The 25,350-nt window shown below is 38.1% G+C and overlaps 1 protein-coding gene across 1 annotated transcript; it reads right to left on the bottom strand.

Moving 5' to 3' along the window:
* Positions 1-365: 365 nt before the first annotated feature.
* On the bottom strand, positions 366-24,851 carry ITM2B (integral membrane protein 2B). The gene is made up of 6 exons (XM_068984414.1): positions 24,652-24,851; positions 5,744-5,872; positions 4,053-4,259; positions 3,110-3,220; positions 2,227-2,377; positions 366-1,103 (listed from the first exon to the last, which is right to left on the bottom strand). The coding sequence occupies exons 1-6, from the start codon at positions 24,766-24,768 to the stop codon at positions 1,018-1,020; spliced, it is 801 nt and encodes a 266-aa protein (XP_068840515.1). The 5' UTR covers positions 24,769-24,851; the 3' UTR covers positions 366-1,017.
* Between the last annotated feature and the right edge of the window lie 499 nt (positions 24,852-25,350).

The following is a 25,350-nucleotide window of genomic DNA, read 5'->3' as shown; positions in this document are numbered from 1 at the left end:
TTCAGATAGGAAACAAACTTAGACATATAAGAATCACCACTATAATCAAAATGCTCCATTTGTGAGGAGATATTCCCAGGAAAGCACTTTAGGTTATGCTCCTTGGAAAGTTTAGGTTTAATGACAGCCCTTCCATTAAATACAAAAACATTCCTTCAAAATGTTTAAACAGCATCTTGAGTCTTAGATGTTACTTGAACAGTATCCATGAAGAATATAGTTATAAAACCTATGTCTTTACCCACTGTATATGGAGAACTGGATTTTTAAGAAATAGTTTCTTCTTTAATATGGATTACCTCAAGATATGAAGAACCAAATTACTCTTTGGTTTTATTATATGGGAAAAACAACACACAGTCCTTTAGTCAAACAAACTTTGTGATATTTATATTCCATTGCACAGGTAGAGATTATACAAATTAGTAATACAAGTTATTCCTTAAATTCCAAACAGTTTCTAAAATAGCATTACACCAGATGCCTAGAATATTAAAACATCGAGGTGGAAATCATACTCTAAATAGTTAAATATGACACTGAAAATACTACACATTTTAATTAGAGGAGAAAATTAAAATGTGTGCTAAAATGCTCTAACAAACTAAGTAGCAGGGCAACAGCTACAAGTAAGTCCCCGTGGTCCATTTTTACGTATGCATATATGTGGTTATTAGAGAACCTCTCGTCTTGAGAATGCATAATTAAAACACAAAAATCTGGATACATGGATTAATGAAATTTAAACACTTCCTAATACCTAAGCTCTATGATGAAGTGTACTATTACCTATGACTTTATATAACTAATTCAAGATAAAAGACACCACACTTGGAAAGAAAAAAAGATTTTTAAAGATAATGGTTTTAATTGAGTTAATGAGATGAAAAAATCGTGAAGCCCTATGTGCTACTTACATGAAAGAAGATTTTTTAAAAAATAATCACTGCACAAAATACAAAGGGTGGGGTTATGCTGTGGTATTAAATTTCTCTCCATTATGTTTTTCTTGCCTGTTCAAGAGCAAATTAAAGTTTCCACGGCAAATTTGTTCTCAAAATGCCGAATCGTAACACAGGCGCTGGCTGCACGTTTCTGAATACCTGTTTGAAAGAAAAAGTTTTTAAAATTTCTGGTTCTTTGGTAATAAATATTCATATCAATCTTCACAACTATTATTCAGACATATACAAATATTTTACACTAGCTATAGTCCATTAACTTCTGTAGTCTGATTTGTTTTAACATGGCAGAAAATAATTTCCACTCTTTTCTAAACTAAGTATCTTTACAGAGGTTGATAACAGTAACAATGCCATACATATAAAGTTGTGACCTTGCAGGTAACAAAAACATTCTATATCTTGATGTGGTGGTCATCTGTTGAAATTCAGAACTACACACTAAAAAAGGGTGAATTTTATTATACGTAAAATTACGGCTTTAAAAAAATTATGAACCATGAAGTTCATTTCATGATGTAAGACATCAAGCCTCAGGTTTCAGGTAACTCATCATCAAAGTATCATCAAATAGTAGATCAGAATCATCAAAAGTGCTAACAAAAAGCCAGGAATCCATTTAACCAGGTGCCACAATTTCAAAGAAATCACATCACAGTGTATCTGCATGGCATGTCTTACTTTCTAAAGCTCTGTCACCTGTACTTTCATTTTATTTTTTGAATGATCTTGAAAAGAAATGAGGAGATAAACAACATCATCACGTGAGAAAACAAAGGTTAAGCGATTTGGCAAAGTGACCTTAGTTGTGTCAGTGCTTGTAATTCTTCAGTCCAGTTCCTTTCTAACTAACCTGTGGTTATCGTCAACGTGATCCAAAAGGCACACTCTGCTTAGAACCCGAGTGCACACCTGAGAGCTACTTTAGAGACTCTTTGGGGAAGCAGAACCCTTGCATAGTCTGGCTGAACCAAAGTGGGAGGATGGAAAGGCAGACGGGGGGACCGTATGGAAGTGAACTAACAGCAGCACATCTAGGAAAGGAATTTCACATTCACCTATTCTCTACATCTGAAAAGAGGAGATTTAGAACTAAGACGATTCTTCAGTAATCTAGAAATAGTATACAGTGTACAATACAGGTTTATTTCTTACTCATGGCCCATGTATTGGTAACAATGACAAGCTTACAACTAAATCTAACTTAACACAATGAAGTGAAACAAACTTTTCTGCCAACACTCTAACATTCGTTAAGTATTACCTTTGATGGTTTCTCTGCGTTGCAGTTTGTAAGTTTCCTTGTCATGGCACAGTCGATAAATGTAGAAACCCAGGTGATCAATGTTTTCAATGCGATCAGTGATGACCATGTGTTCATGAATCAGATATGACTGAGGCAAGTAGGTCCCAGCCTACATTTGGAAAAGAATTATATTACATGGATATCTCAAAACATACATTGAACAGACAAGGAAAACAAACAAAATTTTTAGGGATTATAACGCAAAACAGAGATTGGCAAACTATATCACCTACCATCTGTTTCTATAAAGTTTAACTGGGGACTTCTCTGATGGGCCAGTGGTTAAGAATCTGCCTGCCAATGCAGGGGACACAGTTGGATCCCTGCTCTGGGAAGGTTCCAGGAAAACGAGGCGTAAGAGCCATACCTACTGAACTCCATGCACCCAGAGCCCATGCTCCACAACAAGAGAAGCCACCACAATGAGAAGCCCAGGCACCAGAACTAGAGAAAGCCCACACACCGCAACAAAGACCCAAGTGCAGCCAAAAATAAATCAATCAGTAACTTTTTAGAAGTTTTATTGGAGTATAGTTGTGCCCATCTGTTTACATATTGTCTATGGCATCAAAATTGAATAGCTGCAACACTGACCTTATTTCTTTAAAGCCTACTATTTATTCTCTGGCCCTATGATGTAATTTAAGAAATCACATTTTAATTTCAATAAATAAAATATTAAAAGAGACAAGGGAAAAAAATCCCAAACCACCAGTCTCAGTTACTTGTCATATAAGATGCTTATTAGCTATACTGTCAGTAAGATGGGCTAATTTATCAATAAGGAATTCCAAGATCCTGTAACAGCAGCAATAAGAAGAAGAATCTGAAAGTTTTATACCTTTATGTTAATAAGCAGCTCCAATAGGTTTTTGGGTGGCATGACAATGGAAGTGTTCAGAGGAATCACATAGCACTTATCCAGGTTAAGATCCAAATAGGCGGTAAGTTTCTGGGAAGAAAAAGATGATATTTTTGTTAGATTCATGTATAAATATTACAAATATACAAACAGGCAGCAACTGGATTTTTAAGAGCAATTTGTACCATTAAAATGGGTTGGCTTTAGAATGTGTCAATCACTGGCATTTCAACAAATCAAGAATTTGGTAGGATAGGAATGGAAGTAGTAAGCGGAGAGGAAATTCTGCTACTAGTCAGAATTTACATACTGATCAGATAATAACAAACTATTAAAACTAACTCCAATACCCTATCATCTGATTTAAGAGACTTAGTCCCAGCACTTATAAACCATCATGCCCTCCAAGGCATCCATCTATTGTATATAAAAATTAACTTCTCTCTGATGCATCTAGAAAGTATTGGCTAGTTACTACCATCTACCAGAGAACTGGATGAAATTGACTGAAATAAATCAATTAAATGACTCTGTTCTTGTGGTTCAAATGAGAAACCATGAATGAGAAAGACTAACTCACCAGGATGGTTCTGAGGATTAAAATGAGTTAAACCAAAACATGTAAATATTTAGATTTCTAAAAGCAATTTAACAGCAGAGAAGGAACACCATCTGGTATGCACTAAGACAGACAAGGAAAGGGGGAGAAAAAGTAGATTCCCTGAGGGTTGGCCTCAGACAAAGCCCATCAAATGTTGGAGTTTTTCTTGGTAGGGCAGAAAAAACCCAAGGCCTTTTTTAAAATTTTCTTTTCAAACAGTAAACCGTAAATAGAATAAATTAGTCAATATTAAAATTAAAACTACAAAAGCACCCATCAAGGGACCTGCATTCTTTTTACTGTTCAGGGCACCTGGCTCACCTTGTTAAAGTCATGAACAATATTGGCAGGGTCACTATCTGCAAACTCTGGGACAGGCACGCTGATGAATTCAACCTCATCTTCCTCAAAGATCTTGATATTTTCTTCAATGGTCTGGTAGCGAGAGGCTGGGGCGTCTGCAGAAGGCTCATTTAAGATGACATCATCTTTGATGTACTTGATTCCACAGTAGTAGACGTCATCTGGCTACAGAGAGTTTAAACACTATTTCAGCAATGCAGTGGGAGACAGGTTTTTAAATGTAAGTATTACTTAAGCTGCCACCTTCATCTAAATAGCATTTTGCTTGCAAACTCCTACTTTTAGATGACAAGTCAGACAGTTTAATTACAGAGTTAACACATTCTTTAAGATCAGGTGTTGAAGTATTATAAAAAAAAACAGTTTCAGAAGGAAAAAAGCAGTTGATTTCTCCTTTGCTTTTTGTATTTGATTAAAAATAGGCTATAAAAGCAATTATCCATCTGGTGACAAGTAAATCTGAAGAAACACACGCCTCTTTCTACCTGTAGACCGTAATTTTATAAAAGGAATATATTCATAAACCAGGAATAATTTTCCTTAAAGAATATACTTTTAATTTTGCTGTGATTCACTGATTACATGATTTTTCTCTTATTAGCCAAAAAAGGGATGGTTTTTCTGTCATTTCTACAGGCATACAGGTAGCTCTCATTTTTCCTTAAAATATATCACAATTAAATGGAAAATATCAGATTACAGCAAATCATTATAAAGATTTTAAGTAGGCATATATAATAAAGATTATGAGCATATAACAAAAAGATAGATCAACAAATATCTCTAGACAGTGGAGCTGCAATGACTTTTTATATTGAAAATACATTTCTTATAAAAAACTGCATTAAGAAAGATGACTTGTATTTCACTAATGGCTATCACCATGCTAATATCTCAAACACAGAAAATGAGCACAAAACTTATACATCCTCTATAGAATGTCTCATTATTTTAATAAAATCTATTTGTCAACAGTTTCTCCAAATTCTGGTATATTAAATGAAATAAAACTACTGGATTATTGGCAGAGAAATAAGTCACAAGAGATCATAAATCTCAATAATTGTAATCAGAAGAAAAAAACTATGGCTCAATCCACTGGGATTCCTATTCTATAATAAATACAAACAACTTTCATCCTAAATTACATCAGCATTATTGCCAAAGTCCCAATTCTTAAGATAAACCAATGGCTGAGAAAGAGGCAGAGAGAAATGCAACAAGAGTACTCTGGGCCCAGAAGCAAAAAGCTACTGTGGGGAAGCCCAAAATGTCGATCCAATAAATTACAGTTTATCAACATGACATCTGAGGCTGGTATATTTATTCAACTGGCAACTGAAAAATCCTATAACTTAGCTATTAATCATGGTAGGAAAATGGAGGGTTCGTCAGTTTTGAAATATCATCTAGCCATCTATATCCTTCAGTCAGCAGCATTTCAAAACAATGTTATTCTGCTTTTAATGACTGTCTAATAGGCTCAGTGAACTTATGCTCAGGGAATTTTTGAACATAACCAGAAAACAGAACCACCACTCTGGCTAAAAAGGCCACAGACAAAAAGCACAGGCTTAGAATAAGTTTGGGCCAATTTTCTAGTACAGGTGACGGAAAGGCAGAAGTGTCCTTAGCATTTCCCCACTTACTTGAAATGCAAAATATTTGTACAGGTACGCTCCCCCTAGAATGACACCTGCGAGCATAAACGCCAGTCCAAAGCACATGCACCAACACCAAGCTCTTCTTTGGCCAACTGGAACCACTTCATCTGGGTCCTGAAATGTGGAAGACTGATGGTCAGTATCTTATCTCCAGTCAGAACCACGGAAATGTCAAGCTGAAAGAAACCTTAAGAATGATCACTTTGTAAACAAAAATACAGAAAACCAAAGAAGTCAGGTCTCTACTCAACAATTCCCTAGGTATGATTCAGTGGTGGCACCGGGCCCCAGCCTGATGCCTCCTGAGCTGAGACACCAGGCCCTTGGGAGAGTTCTTGACTTCTTCTAACTTTCAGCATCCCACCTGCCACCCATACCTCCAGAGCAATCAATAACATATTCAACAATTTCTACTTTCTGTGCATAACTTCTGTGGTTAAAATATCTTCTAATATTTAAAAATTTAGAAAAGGCTACAACTTTGTCATGCAAAATTATGGTGCTGAGCCTTGTGTATCGGGCTTCCCCTATGGCTCAGTGGTAAAGAATCTGCCTGCCAATGCAGGAGATTCAGGTTAATCCTTGGGTCAAGAAGATCCCCTGGAGAAGGAAATAGCAACCCACTCCAGTATTCTTGCCTGGAAAATTTCATGGACAGAGGAGCCTGGCAGGCTATAGTCCATGGGGTCACAAAGAGTCAGACGTAACTGAGCACGCACACATGTCTTGTGTATTACAACTTCAGGGTATGTGAGGTTATTCATAAAATTATATGTCAGCCTGATGCAGGTAGTTAATATTTCACACTAGGTACAAAGCCATTCCTAACCAAACACAAGAAAAATTAACAGGAAAACTGGGACAGACCAAATAATATTAAACAGATTCTTTAAATAATGAGAATCTCAAATAAGTAGGACAAACATATTCAGAAATAATTCCATTAATGCATTGCTCTACCCTAAAGGATCCCAGTTTAACAAAGTTTTTCACTTTAAAGATAGAAACAGTAGAAAATTGAGGAAAGATTCAGTAAGAAAAACTTAATGATTACGAGACATACAACTAGTATGCAATTGTTAGAATTTGGATTCCGACCTATTCAAGGAGGTAATTTAGCCCTGAAACATCACCAAGGATCAGGATATGTACAGTCCTTAGATACACTTGCCCTTCTAAATCAGTCCTTCCACCCTGCCACTTCAAAGTTACAGCTAACTTATCTGTACCCAGGTTTATGTGCAAAGAGCTAACAAACAAATGAGATTAGCTGCTGGTGTTATATAACCAGTGGCTCAAAAAACAGTACAGACAGCAAAAGAGAGACTCCAATGGACTTGAAACCAACATAATAAAAGATGATCTAGTAAGTAGTATCAGAGAAGGCAATGGCACCCCACTCCAGTACTCTTGCCTGGAAAATCCCATGGACAGAGGAGCCTGGTGGGCTGCAGTCCATGGAGTCGCTAAGAGTCAGACACAACTAAGCGACTTCACTTTCACTTTTCACTTTCATGAATTGGAGAAGGAAATGGCAACCCACTCCAGTATTCTTGCCTGGAGAATCCCAGGGACAGTGGAGCCTGGTGGGCTGCCGTCTACGGGGTCGCACAGAGTCGGACACGAGTGAAGCGACTTAGCAGCAGCAGCAGCAGTAAGTAGTATGTGTGTGCAGCCTCTCAAGTACTGTACACAACTCTGACCTTTACTTGGAAAACTCACTATAGGATGAGTTAGAGGACAAAGGAGACTTGACCCCACAATTACATAGATAAACAGGATATAACTTATAAGTTAGGAATGAAAACTGTATGAACGATGCTGGAGGGAATTCTCTGGTGGTCCAGTGACTGGGACTCCGAACTTTCAATGCCTTGGCCTGGGATCAATCCCTGGTAGGGGAACAAGGATCCTGCAAGTCTCGTGGCACAGCCAAAACAAAACAAAACACCACAATTAAAAAAAAAAAAAAAAAAAAACACTGGATATAGTTGAAGCAAGAGTTCAGATAGGAAAGAATGAAAGCTAAAGTCACGTTTTCAATTCTTAGATGAGGAATCTTAACTTGATATCACTCAGGGAAAGCCCAAGCCCAGATGTCCCAGCCAACCAAGGATAATTTTAAAGTACCTGGGTTGGTTGAAGTTTAAACACTGTAGAAAAAATGTCTCTCAGTCTAGGGACTGACTCAGATGCTGTGAGTTCATCACACTTTGCTGTGGTAGGTGTACCTGTCAACAGACTGTATGTATACTTAGAGGACGACAAGTGCATTCCAAGGAAGTAGTGTGTACCAGAAAATAAACCTAAGGAATTTATCGGGTCAGGTAAGACATCCCGTCTGTGAACAGAATTCCATGGAGTCATGAAGGTATTATGAAACCCCAATACCAAAGGACATACAGTGTTTTGCTTGAGTCCTTGTCTGACACAAATATCTAAGAAGACAGGAAACAGTTTCAAGGATAATTAATTTTAGGGTGGAGGCAGGGTGGGGAGATGAAAATGGCAGATGGAAACAGTGAATTCTACACATTTGGTATCAGCTGCTGAGACCGTCAGATGTGTGTGAAACAGCCCCCTGTTTTGGCAGGCCCTCTTCAGTAGCATCACTTCAAGGAGCAGCCCGAGAGCATGGGCAGACTCTCGTAAAGGAATACACAGTCCCAACTGTTAATTTGATGACAAGTTTCCAGGCCTTTTGCTCTGTCATTTTTAACAGGTCAACAAGCAATATTTTCAAGACTAAATTATAAATGCCTACTATGGGCCAAGTGCTATGGGTATATAGCCACGGCCAAGAAAGGGAGCATTCAGGTCAGCCTGGAAAATCAATCTATAAAAAAGAACATAAATATGTTACAAGCTCTAATAGGAGAAGGTAGAGAACACAGGAGGGCTGATTTGGGAAAGCCTTCCCAGGGGAGAAAATACTGGAGTGGAATGAAGGACAAATACTCATTAACTGCGCAGAAGGTGGAGTTAAAGGGTGTCATATGTAGGGCAAAGAATGAATAACCAGAACGCGTTACTTCTCCACAGTCACCTGGGGTATGGCTAGAGTGCCCAACGTGGTGGCAACTGATGCAGAGATGAGAATGGACAAGTTACTGGGGCAGGTCACAAAGGTACTTTATGTAACATGCTATCTCTTGTTCATTCAAAAATCACATTTCAGGACTACAGGAATAAAAATTTAAATTTCCCAAAAGAATCTAACTTATACAATCATTTATTTCATAAAAGAGGTACCAGGTCTTCAAAGTCTAACTAATCTCTTGTTTTCTCTAAATTCCTATAAGGTTAGTATGGTAGCACCAAGCCAACCTTGGCATTTAGTTGGCACTCAATAAATAATTGATGAGTGGATAAAATTTAAAAGCTTTAAAACTTGGTTATTTTTTAATGACCCCCAAAATTACATTAACAGCCAGGATGGTAATGAAAGGTGGGGGCAACGTAAGAATTTATTAACCAACAAGAGACTGTGGCTCTTTAGGGAAGAATAGTAGCCCTAAGTACTTAGCCCAGCTCAACATTAAGGGCCTGTTATTTGCAACGTACTGTGCTACATCCTGTGGGAAATTCAAATGTGATTAAGATATGGCTGAGACCTTAAGCAATTTACAGTTAAAATTAACAGTATGCATGACAATTAAATGATGTTCCTTTATTACAGTCTTAGTCATGGAGAAGGGATGAAAGTATATTTAAGATAGAAAAGTTTTTAACCTAAGTGATTTAAAAATGTATTTTAAATAACTAAATTTTAAAACTTGAAAGAGTAAGCTCAGAGGGAAAAAAAGCCGCATGTAAGATTAAAGAAAAGCCCCATGACCATCTCAAAATACGTAGAAAATACATTTGATAAACTCTCACTCCCATTCATAATAAAATCTCTTTTCAAACTAGAACAGTTGAAATTCATTAACATGAAAAAGGTTAATGATCAAAAATCAGTCCCAAACCTCATATGTAACAGTTAAGCTTCAGAGTTAAACCATAACCTTTCAAGTCAGGAGTATGATTCTTTGTTTTTGTTCGAACACTGTACTAGAGATCCAACGTAGTTCAAAAATGACAGAACGTGAACAGAAAAGATTAGGAAAAAGAAAACAAAGCTGTCATTATGTTAAGTGATATAACTGTCTATGCAGAAAATCTGAGAAAGCCACATTATTCAAACTAATTAGAGTTCAGCAAAATTGCTGAAGATCAAAATCAACAGGTCAAAGATTTATACATAAATAGTCATAGCATCACTGTTCATAATAGCCCCAAAGCAGAAACAACGTAACTATCCACTAACTGATGCATGGATAAATAAAGTGTGGTTTAATCACACTGAATCTCAAACACATTAGAGTGAGAAAATTCCAACACAAAAAAGACTAGCCAATGACAGAAAAAGGAAAAACTACAATGACAGAAAGCAGCTTAGTGGCTGTCAGGGTGAAAGGAAGATAGAAGAGCCATGGGGAAATCTTTTAGAGTGATGGAAATGTTTCATATCATGAGTGGTGGTGGATATATGACTTTATACAAGGACCATAATTTCTATCAAATTATATACATAAAACAGGTGTATTTTACTGTCAAGTTTTTTCTTTTTCTTTTTGGCTGCGCTGGGTCTTCGCTGCAGTGAGTGGGCTTTCTCTAGTTTGGGGGCACGGGCTTCTCGCTGCAGTGGCGTCTCCTGTTGCAGAGCGTGGGCTCTAGGGTGCACAGGCTTAGCAGTTGTGGTGCACGGCCTTAGTTGCCCGCTGGCATGAGCAATCTTCCCAGACCAGGGATTGAATCCGTGTCCACCGCACTGGCAGGCAAACCCCCAACCACTAGATCACCAAGAAGACCTACTGCCTGTAAAGTTTATTTCAATATGGGGAGTGAGAGAAAAAAGTATCAACTGAGTTCCTATACAGTCGGCAATAAAAGGAAGCCTAACAACACCAGTGCTGGAGTGTGGAACAAAGGGAAGTGAGAATTTTTGCACAGTTAAAGACAGGAGCTGGTACCAATGTTTTGAATGACAATCTGGCAGGATCTAATACAATTAAAGGTATGTATATATCCTACAAGCCAGTGTTTCCAGTCCTAGCACTATAACCCTAGATAAACACTTCTGTACACAGACAAGAGGCTCAATAATGATAACTGCAGAATGGTCATTAAGAAGACAATTGGAAATAACTTAAATGTCCATCAAGTAAATAATAAAGTATAGGTTCATACAATTAAAGTCTAAATGAAACCAACTAGCACTGATGACTTTGTGATTAATCTTAGAATTCTCAACCAAAAAAAGTCAAGTTGAATTAAAAATTTACATCACACATTTAACACTTAAAAAAACATTAAAAAAAAATAAACGGTACTCTAAACTTTTTTTTTTTTGGGGGGGGGGACCTTTGGATTATTTCATAATTAACCACCACAGTAAGAAAAAGGAAAACCACTCATGAACAAGAACATCTTCACTGACATCTATAACTTCACTTGGCCTAATTTAAACAAGTAACAGACATTTCCTCCCCTGGTACTGCAATAAAACTGGTGCACCTTAAATTATGCTGATAAGGTAAAAGAACTCCCACAGGTGCTATACAATTATCTTCTCATTAATCTTCCTAAAACCTCAAGTTTTCATCCCAGTTTATAAATGAAGATGCCAAAGCACACTCTGGCCCATAATCACCCTTGTCACCCTCCACAGTAGGAAAAGAAAGAAACTGCTTCAAATGCATTATCACTCTGACACTACTAATCTCTGGTTCAAATGAATCTTATCACCATATTATAAAGTAAAATTATTTAACCAGTTATATCTTAAGCAAAATGAAGGATAAATTCAGTTCTGGTACTTCAATTAGTTAAGAATTAGGTCACCTCAATGAGTTCCCTAAGAGGCTTTAGTAAATGTGCTTCAACTATAAACTGAACTCAGACAAGATGCAAGGGTTTCCATATAATTTTTATTCTGTTCCACACTAACAACTCACTTCATGAGCCTTCTTTGCAGAATGAATGAGGAGACATTTCTTCAAAGCCCCCAGAAATATTACTTTGCATTATTAGAGCAAGTGCAACAATGCTGTAAGAACCAGAATTACCAAAGAAGAAACTATCTCTGAGAGTTAAAAATCGTATTACAAAAAAGAAAAAGAACACGATGGTGTAAAAACACTGTAATATAAATACTGAAATTCAGGGGGAAAAAATACAATTTATTCAACTCAGAGTAGCATCAGAAGTAGATTTAGTTTATTTCAAAATATGTGCTTTTTAAAACACATTCAGTAATACTGATAAACATGGGGCTGCACAGGCTGGCTGCCCATGGGTGTGCTGTTTAGCCTGCGACTGTTTTACAAAATACAGAATTAGCTGCCAACATTTTAAAAAATCCAATAATTCAAATTTTCATAAATAAACTTCTCATCTATGTTCTAGTTTTCTCAATTCCTCCCTCATCATTTTTCTTCCTAGTGAAGACCAAACATACTAAGTTCTTTTCTACAAAGTCACTTAGTTTTGGACTTCAGTCTTCACTTCCATACCGATGACTAGGTTATGTATGATTCCTTCTGAGCATCTAATTTTAAACCACTTCTCCACATAAAAGGATTTAGAGTTCTGGGTTTTAGAGACTAGATTAATATGGTGAATAAAGCATCTTAATCCGTTAAATGGCAGAACAGGTATTCTTTTGCAAAAAGTACATCCAAGCATGAATGGCATAAGCAAAAATGGTGACAGGGAGAAGCCGGGTATTGGATAAGCTCAGAGAAAGCTGTGGTCCAAGAACTGTCGCATCAAAGATGCTCGAGAGGACGCCCAGTTCTCAGGGCAGGAACGATGAGAATGAAGGACAGCCGCTCCCGGTATAATACCACTGGTATGAGGTTCTGGAAAAGGTAAATTACAGAGACAGAAAAATGGAACAAACTACAAAGTGATGTGATCACACAGCTGCATATATTGGTCAGAATCAACAGAACTGTATAAAGTTCCAGGGGCTGACATTTTCAGGATGTAACTAATACTCCAACAAATCTGAATTCCTCTCTTTCCCAGCTTATGAGGAGCAAGGAGAGGGTTTCTTCCTAAGACCTCATAAATGAAAGATTGAAGGCAGCAGGAGAAGGGGATGGCAGAGGATGAGATGGTTGGATGGCATCACTGACTCGATGGACACGAGTTTGAGCAAGCTCCAGGAGTTGGTGATGGACAGAGAAGCCTGGCGTGCTGCAGTCCATGGGGTCGCAGAGTCGGACACAACTGAGCAACTGAACTGAACAGCAAAGTACTGAAAAAGCCAATTGAAAAAGACATTACTAGAGAGGAAAAGAAAATGACTTCCTATTCCAATAAGAATTAAAAATAAAAACCTTGGTCATCACTGAAGATCTATTTTTAAATATTTCCAAAATAATTTCCTAACCAGACTCTTCAAACCACTGAAGTAACATAGGCAATTGCTCCATCTGATTACTATCATGTAGAATAGCGGGGTCATTCATTTACCACCGTACTTGTTCTAAAGTCACCTGGCTTCTACATTAGCTTTCTTTCCCATCATGGAAGCATCAAAAAGACATGATCCAGCAACCTGTTCACCATTAACAGCATTAACTGGTTACCAACTATATTCTGCTATATGTAAAACACAAAAATCTATGGCTAGGAAGCTAAAAAATCTATAAAGCCACCAAACATCTGTTTGCAGTTTCTCTTGCTCATTTAAACACGTAAAACTGAATTTTACCTTCTCATCTGATTTTTCAAGTAAGACTGCTACTATCTCAACCATGTGAGAAAGTCCACAAGAAACCTTGTGTATAAGATGCAAAAAGGGAGCAGTTTTCCAAGTGATTGGCATTATATGCATAATAAGGTTATTGCATTATTTTATACTTGCGTAAGGAGAGATTTTTCAAAACAAACTAATCTAAAATTATAATGTCTACAAAACCAATTTCTCTTTAACGTCCTTTATTTGTTAACAAATCCTATGACACAACCAGCAAAATAGGAATGAAAAAATTAACAATTTAAATCCACTGCATAACAATTTAACTACTGTGAGAAATACAAAAATCTGAACCAAAATTATTGCCATTATGTAAAATTAGCACAGGCCAAGGTTAAACAAAAAAATAGGCCAGAGCTATAAAAAAGAAAAAGATCAGTCTGTAAATGCTTTTAGTGCTGGACTGTCACTTAATCACTTTTTACATGATTAGGAGCAAGCAGAGTATCTGGTACCTAGCAGAATATTAATACAGGAATACCTTAAAATCTTCTATTCTTTTTTCTGCTTATTTTAAAAGATGACCATTTCTATATAGTGTTTATTCCATTTACACTGAAGGAAAGTGTAATATTTCACCAGGTTTTCAAATTCATATTAGTGAGACAGAAAGGTAGTGGGTAGTCAAAAGAAAAACTTAGACTAGCACCGACTGACAGATGTTTGTAAACAACGCTATTATATACAAATGACATTTGTTGTTAGTAACAGTCTTTACTAGGGATAGACAACTTGGTCAAGACAGATATCTTCTGCTACTGGCTGAACCACAAGTTCATACTGTTCTTAATGAGAGTATCAACCATCTTCCAAAAATTTTCAAGTATGATAGGAATGCTCTACTCTATAATTCATCATAGAATTACATGTCAAGATTAGAGGTAGGAGGGAACAAACCTGTTCTGCTGTTCTGGACTCATTTTTGTATAAATCTTCGATTTTACTGTCATTCAATAAGATAATCATACATTTGTATTCAAATATGAGTCATTCCACTTAAAATGCAGCATTTTTGACAAGAAAATTCCACGTATAGTCTTTTAAAAGCATAAAATAATTCGAAGGCGGAAAGCTGTATCTTCCATCCAAGTTCAGAAATTTAGAAGTTATACAAAATGACTATTAGAAAAAGATAATTCCAGTCCTGAGATCACAGATATTTGTACCTATATAGTGAATACATGGTAAAACGTGCTTTGAACCTATGCCTAGCACCAAATACATGAGCAGTAAACATTCAGCAGTCATTTGATTCTGCTCCCTTATCCTACTATTCGCCTCACTCTTGGATCCAGGAGGGTTGTTTTCTTGTGAAAACAGATACAGATATTTAAGCAGGTTGTGGTTAATTTGGTTTACATAGTTGGTCAGTCTCTCTGAGTTACACTAGGGGTTTTTTGAAGGTTAGGCGTTCAGTAAATTTTAACTTCTTAGTATAAGGTCTGGTCATGCAACAGCGGCCCCTGAATATGTGATCAGTATACTTAGAAAGCAAAGATCCTCTATGCAAGAGCCGTGAGAGGTCATTTAGTCCAATATGTCATTTTACAGATAAATATCCAACCAGAAATGACCTGAGTTTCTACAGCTTTTCCCTATCATAATAGGTTTACTCAAATTGAGTCACACTCATAGGAAGCACTATGTGTTAACTGTTACAACAGTAGTGTTGTTATTAATGTGTTGACAAAGTTAATAGAATAGAATTTTTTTCTATTATTCATCAAATTAACAAAGGATAGTAACAAAAAGTATTTAAATCATATGCACATGAAGGAAAAACAATGAAGGAAAATATCTCAGGCTCACTAGAATATAAACATTTCAAAGATGAACAAGGCAAGACGTTATTACAAAAATGAAGCTAGTAAAGTTAGAGAAATAAAGCCACAAAGCAAAAATCATGAAGTTGACAGTGAGGGAGCTGTCTAAAATTACTCATGAAAAGACAATTCTGGAATATTAAAAAAGGAGACAAGCAGATGCCTCTCTATAGGTTATCCTGTCAGGCATTAAACTGATGCTAATAAAAATGAACATGGTTTCCTATTATTATCTACTATTCCTATTATTATCTACTATCATTAAAATTCCATTTTCAATTTTAAATAAAACGATCTAGTAAGTCTTAAAGCTAAGAAGACAGCTGAGTTGAAAGTCCTGTTACTGATTTCCAGTTAAACAGTCATCTTTACTTCCTCCTGAAAGCTCAAAAGAGTGCTGGTAAAGGGATAAACAAATAAACCATAAGCTAGAAATGGAAATGACAGAAGATAAAGTATGTCAATAGAAATTTTAAAAGCTGAGAGCATAAGGGAAAAAACCTCAAGCTTCTGGAGGAAAAGCAAAACAAAAGTGGTCCTATTCAAAGAACCAGGAATCAGAACGGCATCATAGAAGATGGAGCAACACCATTAAAATGCTGAAAGAAAATTACAGCTAACCTAGAATTTTATGCCCAGATAAATTATCAATGAAATGTGAAGACAGAGTAAAGATTCTCAGACAGGTTTAAAAAAAAAATTCCATCTCAAATTCTGTTTCTTGGATTTATAAAACTGAAGATCCAACGGAGGATGGAGGCAAAGGCAGAATAATTCGAGGATAATAATTACTCTCAGGATATCTGTGCAGCCACATACCTAGAGTACCACCATCTGAGTGGGAAGACTGAAGAATGACAAGTGAAATATCACCAAGAAAAATAGAAAACTCGGTAAATTATCTGCTAAGTTTGTAGATATGAAAGTTTGTTATCTGAAAGTTTGTCAGAGACACTGAGGATGAACTAGCAATACACAGAAAATTAAGTAACCCTCTCTCTTGACTCAAGAAGCCAATTATCAAATTCAGGGAAAATAATGGCTTTGTACAAGAAAGGAAGTAGAAAAAGTTATACTACATTACTCCGATGTAAGTTTCATGTCAATTACAATAAAAGCATGGACCAGCAATTTAACCAGACATTACTGTAACTATACCAGGAGAAGAGACTATGTATATACTATACAAACAAATAGAAAAGGCTAAATAGTCACTTCCCATTTTAGGAAGCCAGTAAGTACTATCTAAAATTGCAAAAAATACAAATGAAAACAAAAACCATGAAATAGCAAGTATTTAGAAGTTCTCCAAATGTGCTCTAGGGACAGACACCACAATGTGGGGGGGGGGGGGGTCCACAATGTCAAAACTAATTTTGTAATAAAAATAAGCCTCCCCACCCCCATTCTCATTCTCTGGACAGTGTACAGTGGAGTTTCCCAGAAGCTGAATGTGTGACACAGCATAGAAGCTAACTGGAGAATTCAGCTGTCTTCTATTAAGCCACTCAGTAAAGGGTAAAAATTAAAAACGACGTTGCTCTTACTGTTCTGAAAGTCTGTCGGGTATATGGAAATTTTTATTTGTAAATGTTATTTTTGCTAACATGTTATAGGTTTTGTATTATTTTAAATCAATAAATATTGTTTTAATTTTGAATACAGTAAATATCAATAAATATAACCAACATAAATCAAAAGCTCTTTGGGACCCTCAACAATTTTTAAGAGTACAAAGGGTTTCTGAGACCAAAACATTTGAGAACCATTAATGCACAAAGTGGGTTCCCCAAAAAATGTGTGTTCTTCAGAGATAGTTTTAAAATGCAAATAACTGTCCTGCCCTAAGTATTACTTTGGTTAAACCCCAAATTAAATTTGTAAAATTATATCAACATTCTATTCTGTAATAAGAAATACTTCTATAAAAAATGGACATAGCTACTGAATGCTAAGGATTTTTATGTTGCAGGAATGACTCTTTGGCAGAGTGTCTCAGGGGAGCAGGGTGTTACTTATCAACAATACTGCAATTTAACTGACACGTGAAGGAGGGATGAGCAATAATAGTAGCATAAGAAGTAACAGTCCAACAAAAGAATGATGAGGGGGCTAAAAATGGGACTTTTAACAGATGGGGATTTGGGGAAAAGTGCTAACATTTAATGAGTTTCTATGTACCAGGGACTGTTAATTCTACCACAAGAACACTATTTAAGGTCGGTACCATTACATTATTTTACAAGTGAGGGAACTGGGGCTTGGGAGGTTGTGGGACTTGCCCAAATTATCAGATCTAGGTAATAATATTAACCTTTGCCAGCAGGCTCTAACATTATCTGAAGACAGTGTTGAGTTTGAGGTATTAGTCTATAAAAATCAGTATAAAATGAGTAACTGCCCTGCTTCATTAAGTTTCTACTTCTACCTGGCGTCCCCTATGGCTGAGAGGGTGAAGAGTCCGCCTGCAATGCAGGAGACATAGGAGCCTCAGGTTCGACCCCCTGGAGGAAGGAGGAAAGGGCAACCCACTCCAGGACCCTTGCCTGGAAAACCCCACAGACAGAGGAGCCTGGCGGGCTGCAGTACCTGTGGTCGCAGAGTTGGGCATGACTGAGCACTCAGGCACACCCACCCTGAAGTCCACTTCCAGAAATCTTGCAGTGGTGCCAAATAAAAGTTTGAATCATTAAAAAAAAAAAAAAAAATCTGTAGTAGTAATAATAGCATCTACTGAGTCATATGCTGTTCCAGGTATTGTGATACACTTTTTACAAATTATCTTATTCCCCAGTTAGCTGATGGAGAAAGACACAGAGAGTAGTAGTAACTTCCCCCAAAGTATCGTAGTAGATGGTAGAGACAGAATCTAAACCCTTAAAAGTATAAACTGCATAGTCTGAGTTCTCAGTAAGTAGACAGTGTGGCTTCCCAAATGATACTCCTTTTTCGATTGTGAGGGAACTGGGGCAAATGGGAGAAATTGATTATTTCTCCCCAAACATCTAAAAATATATTTTTTAAAAAAATCATTCTTAGCTCGTGGGTTATACAAAAACCGGCAGTAGGCCATAATCTGCCAGTCCTGCTCTCCACTGTAAAGGAGACTGTAAAACGGTGGCCTGTGTCAGTCATCTGTGTTTCTGCATGAAATTCTTGTATAAATTAGTGGTTAATATTTAAAATTCAAGTTTTAAATGAAACCCATTCCAGCTTACCTTTAAAACCTGGAGGATCAAGCAACATTGATCTTTCACTTTTTAAATGAAAATGAAGAATATTCTAAGTTGCTTAATATGCAAAAAAAAAAAAAAATGAAAAAAGAAAAAAGCTTGGCTTCACTAAAACATCTACTTGGGCCCAAGAGTATTGAATTTGCCATCTCTGCTTAACATGCCTAGTTTTTGCTCGAGCTAAAACTGATGGAATTGGGAAACTTCCAAGCATTAAAATGAAAGCAAAGTAAAATAAATTGAAGAGAAAGCTAGAAAATGAACAATGAAAAAACTGCCATGGTATATACAGCAGAAATGAAATACTAGAGAGGCTGGCTGAAAAAAAAAAAAAAACAATTTTAAGAAATGCAGACCTAGGTTCCTGAGTGGCCTAGTGGTGAGGATTGCAGGCTTTCTCTCGTGGCTAGGGTTCAAATCCTGGTCGGGAAAGTGAGATCCCACAAAAACCACAGTGTCCTCCCACCCCCACCCCCCAAAAAACTGCAGACCTAGATGGACTGACCTTTAAAAGTCATTTTTCCCAGCATAAAGATGATTCTTCTTCTGGATGTTGCAGTAAGTGACTTAATAATGCAACTTACCTTTTAGGTTTTTACATTACAAAATTTTAAACATCATAATCATATTTAAAGCAGAGAAAACAATCCAAGATTAATTTGGCATTAAAAGTTAAAAACATTCAAATGTACAAAACCTCGTTAAATCTTCTTTTTTAAAATATGAAATTCAACTATGCCAAAAAAGGTTTATGCAAGTATTTCAGAATCTTAAGGTACTAAATACCTCACACGCACTTAGTATCCATTTCCCAAATAAACTCCCTACATTTTTTAATTTGAAAATGTTTAGGATTCATAAACTGTGCAAATTTAATTTCAACATTAATTTATCTTCTGACAAATATATCTTAGCTCTAGCTCATATAATTACTGCTAGAAACTAATCAATGTTAATATTATCAGTTATCAATAAATATTGATAAATATTAAATGAAAAATTAGAATATCCCTCTATCATAAAAACAAGAGTAATTTTGTCATTTTTAAAGTATTTTTCTGCATAAGTCTATGTTCATTTTACTTGATTTTCCCCCAAATGACAGAATTATAGAAATACTTCATTAAGTTATTAAGTTCTTTTTTTCCCTTTGATCAAGAGTTCAAAAAAACTTCAACTGTTTACAAACAATTTTGCTCAATTGTTGGTAACATAAAATAGGATTATTTAAAGCTATTAAGTGTATATATCATAAACACTGATTAAAAGGGAAAATCACAATTGAATGATTTTTATTGATATTCTTAGGGTCACATCTGTTACAAAATTTCTAATTTTCAACTTTCAGTTGTCCAGCCTGTAAAATTTTCATTGTTAAGCCATGCAAAGTAAATAGAAAGACAGGAAATAACTCTTTACACATAAGCTTCTTGAAAACATAACTCCAGTGTTATTGCTTTCTACAGCATTTTGACAAAAACCACCACATTCAGAAATTCAGCACTGTCAAATCCTTTATTTTTAACAGGCAGCAGCTATGGCCTGAAAAAGTCCTTTGATGGCAAAGTCCTTAACTCCTTTAGCTGAAGCTCTAATAAAAAGTGACAAGTTTACCAAAAAGTTTAAGAGGATGGATTCACTGATGTCAGTTTGAAAAGACAAATTTTTTTCTGGTTCTTCCTCTGCTGACACTGTGATAAAAGAGTTCCTGAAGTTTTAGTTATGCCATGAATTCAGAAAGCACTTTCCTTTCGAGGGAGAAAAAAATGCCTTTTAAACAGACATTCCAGGTATTTAAGTTAGGGTATGAAAGAACAAATAAGAAATAAAATGTCCCACTTTACATCAAGCTCTAACAATACATATGGAAAATTTTTAAAGTTAAATTCTAAGTCAGTTTAAATAGGCCTGTACCATGTGTTCCGAGAGATATTTCTGGTTAAAGTAATACTTCTATGCACCTAAATCTCTAATATGGCTGAGCTGAATTCCAAAATGTCTTACAGGTTTATGATTTTGCCAAGGATAATATATTCGGTTCCATCTAGTCCAAAGAAGATTATGTTTAAGGTGACACTGGGAAGACCCCAAGCAGGGTCTTGGGGGCAGTTTTCAGCTGCACAATGTACAACTTTTCCACCCTCTGGAGCGGCAGCCACCCATGAGGCATGTGGACACAAAAAGATCCTGCCAAGGTCACTTGGTATGCACAGGGGCAATTAATTCATCTCCCAGCACTAAATCCTCACGTCAGATATCAATACCCTCACGAAGAACTAAAATGCAGCGACTGTAAACTTTTTGCTGGTCAATGTTTTACTGACACTGAACTATACAACAGGGTAATGATATGCTCTTTTGTTAAAGGGAACCAAGCTCCCCATCCCTTCTCTAAAGACCAAAACATTTCAGTATATGGCGTCAGACTTTTATGTTCCTCTTCCCCTCTAGCCCTCTACCCCAAACAAAAAATAAAAGGAACACCAACATCACCAAAAAGCTAAATGACCAGTCCTGTTTTATGCAGAGAGAAATGCCAGAAAGTGAAAAGAATTAGCAGGGAGATAGCTGTTTTGTGATGGCTGACTCAGAACTTACTGGGTTAGTAGCCCTTCACTTAGGCTTCCATCCTGCCCCTTCTCTCCCCTCCACAAGCATTTCACTTTTCCTTTTAAGGATGTCTACAACTACAATGTACTGCAGAGAAAAGGCAACATTATTTATCAGCAAAACAATTTACAGGGATACCTAGGAAGAAAACTTGAGCTTCTTCGAGGCCTGAAACGGGAAAAGGCATTTCATAATCAGGCATGACAACAGGAGTTATTGACAGCTACTCTTCTACAGTGAGGTAACCCAAAACCAAAATTTAGCTTATTACATAATACCTCTAGCCATCTCTTTTCTCCGTGACCCACAGCTACTTAATAAGAGGAAGACATGTAACAAGCTGAACAAGGGGAGGAAAAAAAGGAACAGTCTAGCTAGGGTGAGAGGGGAACAGTTAAAACAATCTGACTCCTGCCAAATATAATTATGTAATTCTTGCCATTTTCATAGAATTTTAAAACTGGAAGAGTCCTCCACAGACCATCTGGTCCTACCCTGTCATCTTACACATAAAGAACTCTTCAAAAAAATAAAAAGCTTAAACCCAAGATCAAGCAGTTGTGTACTGACAAAACTGGGACTTCTGACTCAGGACGGTAAGTATTTTCTTTGATATTTACACGTATATAACAAACAATGTTTCAAAGTTCAAAGTAAAAACACAAAAGTTCATGAATGAATAGCTGCCTCTCACATAAAACATTCATAATTTCAAATTCACCTCTATTACATAAAACCTAGGGGGAAATGTAGAGAAAGAATAATAAACAGCAAGCTAGCTGAGACAATATAATCCACAGACGTGGCTGCTGGGATTAATAGCTACTGAAAAGACAAATCTAAAAGACAGGACAATGCAACAGCTTCCAGAGAAAAGAGCTAAAGAAATGGCAAAAGACAGGAGCAGTGTAAACGTACTGGAATGTGAGTTACATAAGCCAGCTGACTGGAGCGATCAGAATTCTTTACTGCAGAAGGTCTGAAGAATCTGCATTTTAAAATCAGAATCCCAGGTGATACTAGGTGACCCTTAAGGGGACATCGGGAGAAACAATGGTCTTCAGGACACTGTGGTCTGGGAGAGCTAAAGATACTCAAAATTCTTGTTCAGGAGTTCTTGCTCATAACTAGCTAAACCGGATCCTCTTGACCAACCAGGCAAGGAAATGCCCCAGGCAAACACAGGAAGGCTGATTCTGTGCAGAATTCGCAGAGTCAAACTCAGTGGTCACAGTACAGTCACCCAAAGGAGTCAGAGAACATTATGTAATCACTGTCCCAGCTGTAAGAGACCGTCTGCAAATGCCTGTTACTAAGTAAGGTTTGCATTTACTGTTAAGTGACTGACGGATTATAATGATTCTCCTTCTAATGTACAGCAATATTCTGTTACTCACTTAAGAGGTCTTTGAGTTCACAGCTCGAAAAAGCATTAGTCATTTTGTATCTGCCAGTTCATCCATGACTGCTGTGTGGTTATAAAGGAAGACAGGCCCTCACAGCTTAGTTCCAGTATTTCTTTGGATATGGGGATCTGAGAAAACAGAGCTAGGAATGGTTACTTTTTAAACTGCTGCTATGACCACAATATTTAAATATGGTGAAACTGAGAAATTCTGAGAACCTGAAAACACAGTCACCGTTTCAGAAATGACAATAAACGTCCAAAATCAGATTTACAGCTACCCAGCAAATTATTTCTGATTTTTGTCCAGCGTTTCAAATCTCTTTCACAACAGGAACAGGGAAAAGCTATCTGAAGTGACATCATCGGATCCTTTCTTCCTCTCTTTTTTAGTGAGAGGAATTATATTTGTTCATAGGATTTTTAAAAAGATATGTAATAGGATTAAAATCTACCTAATCTCTATATATGTATTTCAGTCTGTTATGATGGGGTACTTGACTATCAATCTAATTTAGGTACAATGAATGTTAGACAAATACAGAGCTCAAATAATAATTTGCTGCTGCAATTATCCTCTGTGGATTCCAAACATTTTCTCTAAAACCTAGACTGTCTGCAATGGATTCAGGCAAACAATACCAATGCCAAAACGCTTAATCCTTTTAGGCAATCTGTCCACTTCCTATTTCAAGGCAAGACAGTCATTTAAAAAATCAACTCCTGACATTTGTGTTTTTAACTAGAACATTTCCAAAAATCCAGTACAGGCACATGCAGATTAACACTGTATTTTCAACCATTTTTCACACTGTTTCCCAGTTGCAGTAATATATTAAATAACAGTCCTTATACCTGCACAAGTTACTGGGTTTTTTTTAAGTTAAAACTAAGTTTACCCTACTTACAGCAGGTCTTGAAAAATGCTAACAAAAAAATTAAAAGTTACGAACGTAAATAATTCTACAACTAATTTCTATAGAATTAAATTTTTGCAGCCTGAAGATCTGGTAGAAAGGTTGTGAACCTTTCCTGTTTATTCAACTTCTGAGACAATCACATCCTAAACGACTATTACTGTAGCCCGATAATAGTTCCTCTCTGGATTTTTGCTTAGGGTTAAAGGGGGGATTTTGTAAAATAAAGAAAAGTTGTTGAAGGGACCCAGGACAATTTTAAAAGGGATGAAGGACAATTTTGAAAGAGACGTAGGACAAGTTTGTTTAGTTTCACTTAGCTTAAGGGGTTCTCGTAAAGTTGCTGATATAATTTAAAAGTGAACTGTCGGTTTTACACTAACATCCAGATAGTAATCAGTAACCTTTACCGGGAATATTTCAGTTATAAAATGAACAGCCAGAACCTATTCTGAGCAGACCATCACCTTGCCTTCTCCCCTCGCCCGCTCCCTCCCTCTCCAGACCCCACGGCGAAGTTCCACGGCTACCAAAGGGCCGTGGAAAAAGAGAAGGTTAAAGAAAAAAAAAAACGCTTTTAAAATTAAGAGGCTTACAGAAGCCGGACTTAGTCCCAGTGCAGTTCAGCCTGGAAACGAAAGTAAGGAAGCAACTGCGGTTTAGGCTTGTAATGATGTCAGCCATCTTAGGGACATTATTTATACTGGGAGGACGTGCCAAACTCTTGTTGTTGTTTTGTCGTTTTGCATGTCGCCGCCGATCTCCAGGTGGAACGAACCCCGGCACGGCTCCACGCACATTCCTCGACTGCACCAAGCACCGTGCACTCGGCCCGGTTCTCCAATCCTCCTCCCCCGGAGGCCCCCAAGCCCCCGATTCCGCGCCGGGCACCGCTTTCTGCACACGCACTTTCTTACAAAGAAGCTGCGCCGGACAAGAACGGGGAGCAGCCCGAGAAAAGGGAGTACTCGGCCCTCTCAGGGACCCCCGTCCCGCGCGCGCCCCGCGCTGTCCCGGGGCGCACAGCCGCCCTAGCCCCGCGCAGCTCTCCCGGGGCCCCAGCGGGCCCACTTCCCCGAGCCCCGGCCCTCGGACCTTGCAGTCCACGGCAACGGCGTCCGGAGGGATGATGAGCGCCTCCTCGCCGCTCTTGGACTCGTCCTTCTTGGCCTCCTTCTGGGCCAGAGCCGAGTTGAACGTCACCTTCACCATGGCGCGGCCTGGGGCGCCCTCGGAGGGCGGCGGCGGCGGGCTTGGGGCGCAGGCTGCGGGCTCCTGGCGGCGGTGGCAGCCTCCTCGGCCGGGCTCCGAGCGCGGCTAAGCGGTGGCGGAGGTGGACCGGCAGCTGCGCGGTGGCCGAGGCGGCGACTGCGGCACCAGTCCTGCAGCCTCGCAGCTCGGGGGCGAGGGCGGAGACCGCTCGCTCCCCGCCGGGGGCGGGCCGATCCGGGGTGGGCGGGGTCAGGGGCGGGGTCGGAGGCCATATGGGCGGGGTCCCGCAGTCTGAACCCCGGGTGACCAACCGATTGCGGGGGGGGGGCGGCGAGCCCTGCCCTCATCCCGGATCGGAGGAGGGTATCGGGCAGGGAAGGAAAGGGGGGTGCTCTTGTGCGAGGGCCTGGATTTTGCGGTTCCGATTTCGCTTCCAACCCTGTTTACCGCCGCGCACAGGATTGCAGCTTTTTAGCAAAATTAGGTGAACTTTCCTGGGTCCGCCTGGACCGTGCGTTAACCTCTGGCAGAACCAGGTCGACCCTTCCCTGCCTGCTGCCCCCACCGAGAACCTAAAGGCTG

The sequence above is a fragment of the Capricornis sumatraensis genome, chromosome 12 (assembly GCF_032405125.1).
Source record: "Capricornis sumatraensis isolate serow.1 chromosome 12, serow.2, whole genome shotgun sequence".
In the NCBI taxonomy this organism is placed as follows: Eukaryota; Metazoa; Chordata; class Mammalia; order Artiodactyla; family Bovidae; genus Capricornis; species Capricornis sumatraensis.
The sequence above is the reverse complement of the archived record's forward strand: the minus strand, read 5'-3'. Positions and strand labels throughout refer to the sequence as shown.

Bases quoted from the DNA above. Each gene is read 5' to 3' on its own strand.
- ITM2B (XM_068984414.1), bottom strand. From the start codon at position 24,768: ATGGTGAAGGTGACGTTCAACTCGGCTCTGGCCCAGAAGGAGGCCAAG. The intron at 2,378-3,109 runs GTATAAAACTTT...TTCCAAATGTAG, and splicing joins AGCTGCTTATTAACATAAAG to GCTGGGACCTACTTGCCTCA. The intron at 1,104-2,226 runs GTAATACTTAAC...TCTTTCAAACAG, and splicing joins ACGCAGAGAAACCATCAAAG to GTATTCAGAAACGTGCAGCC.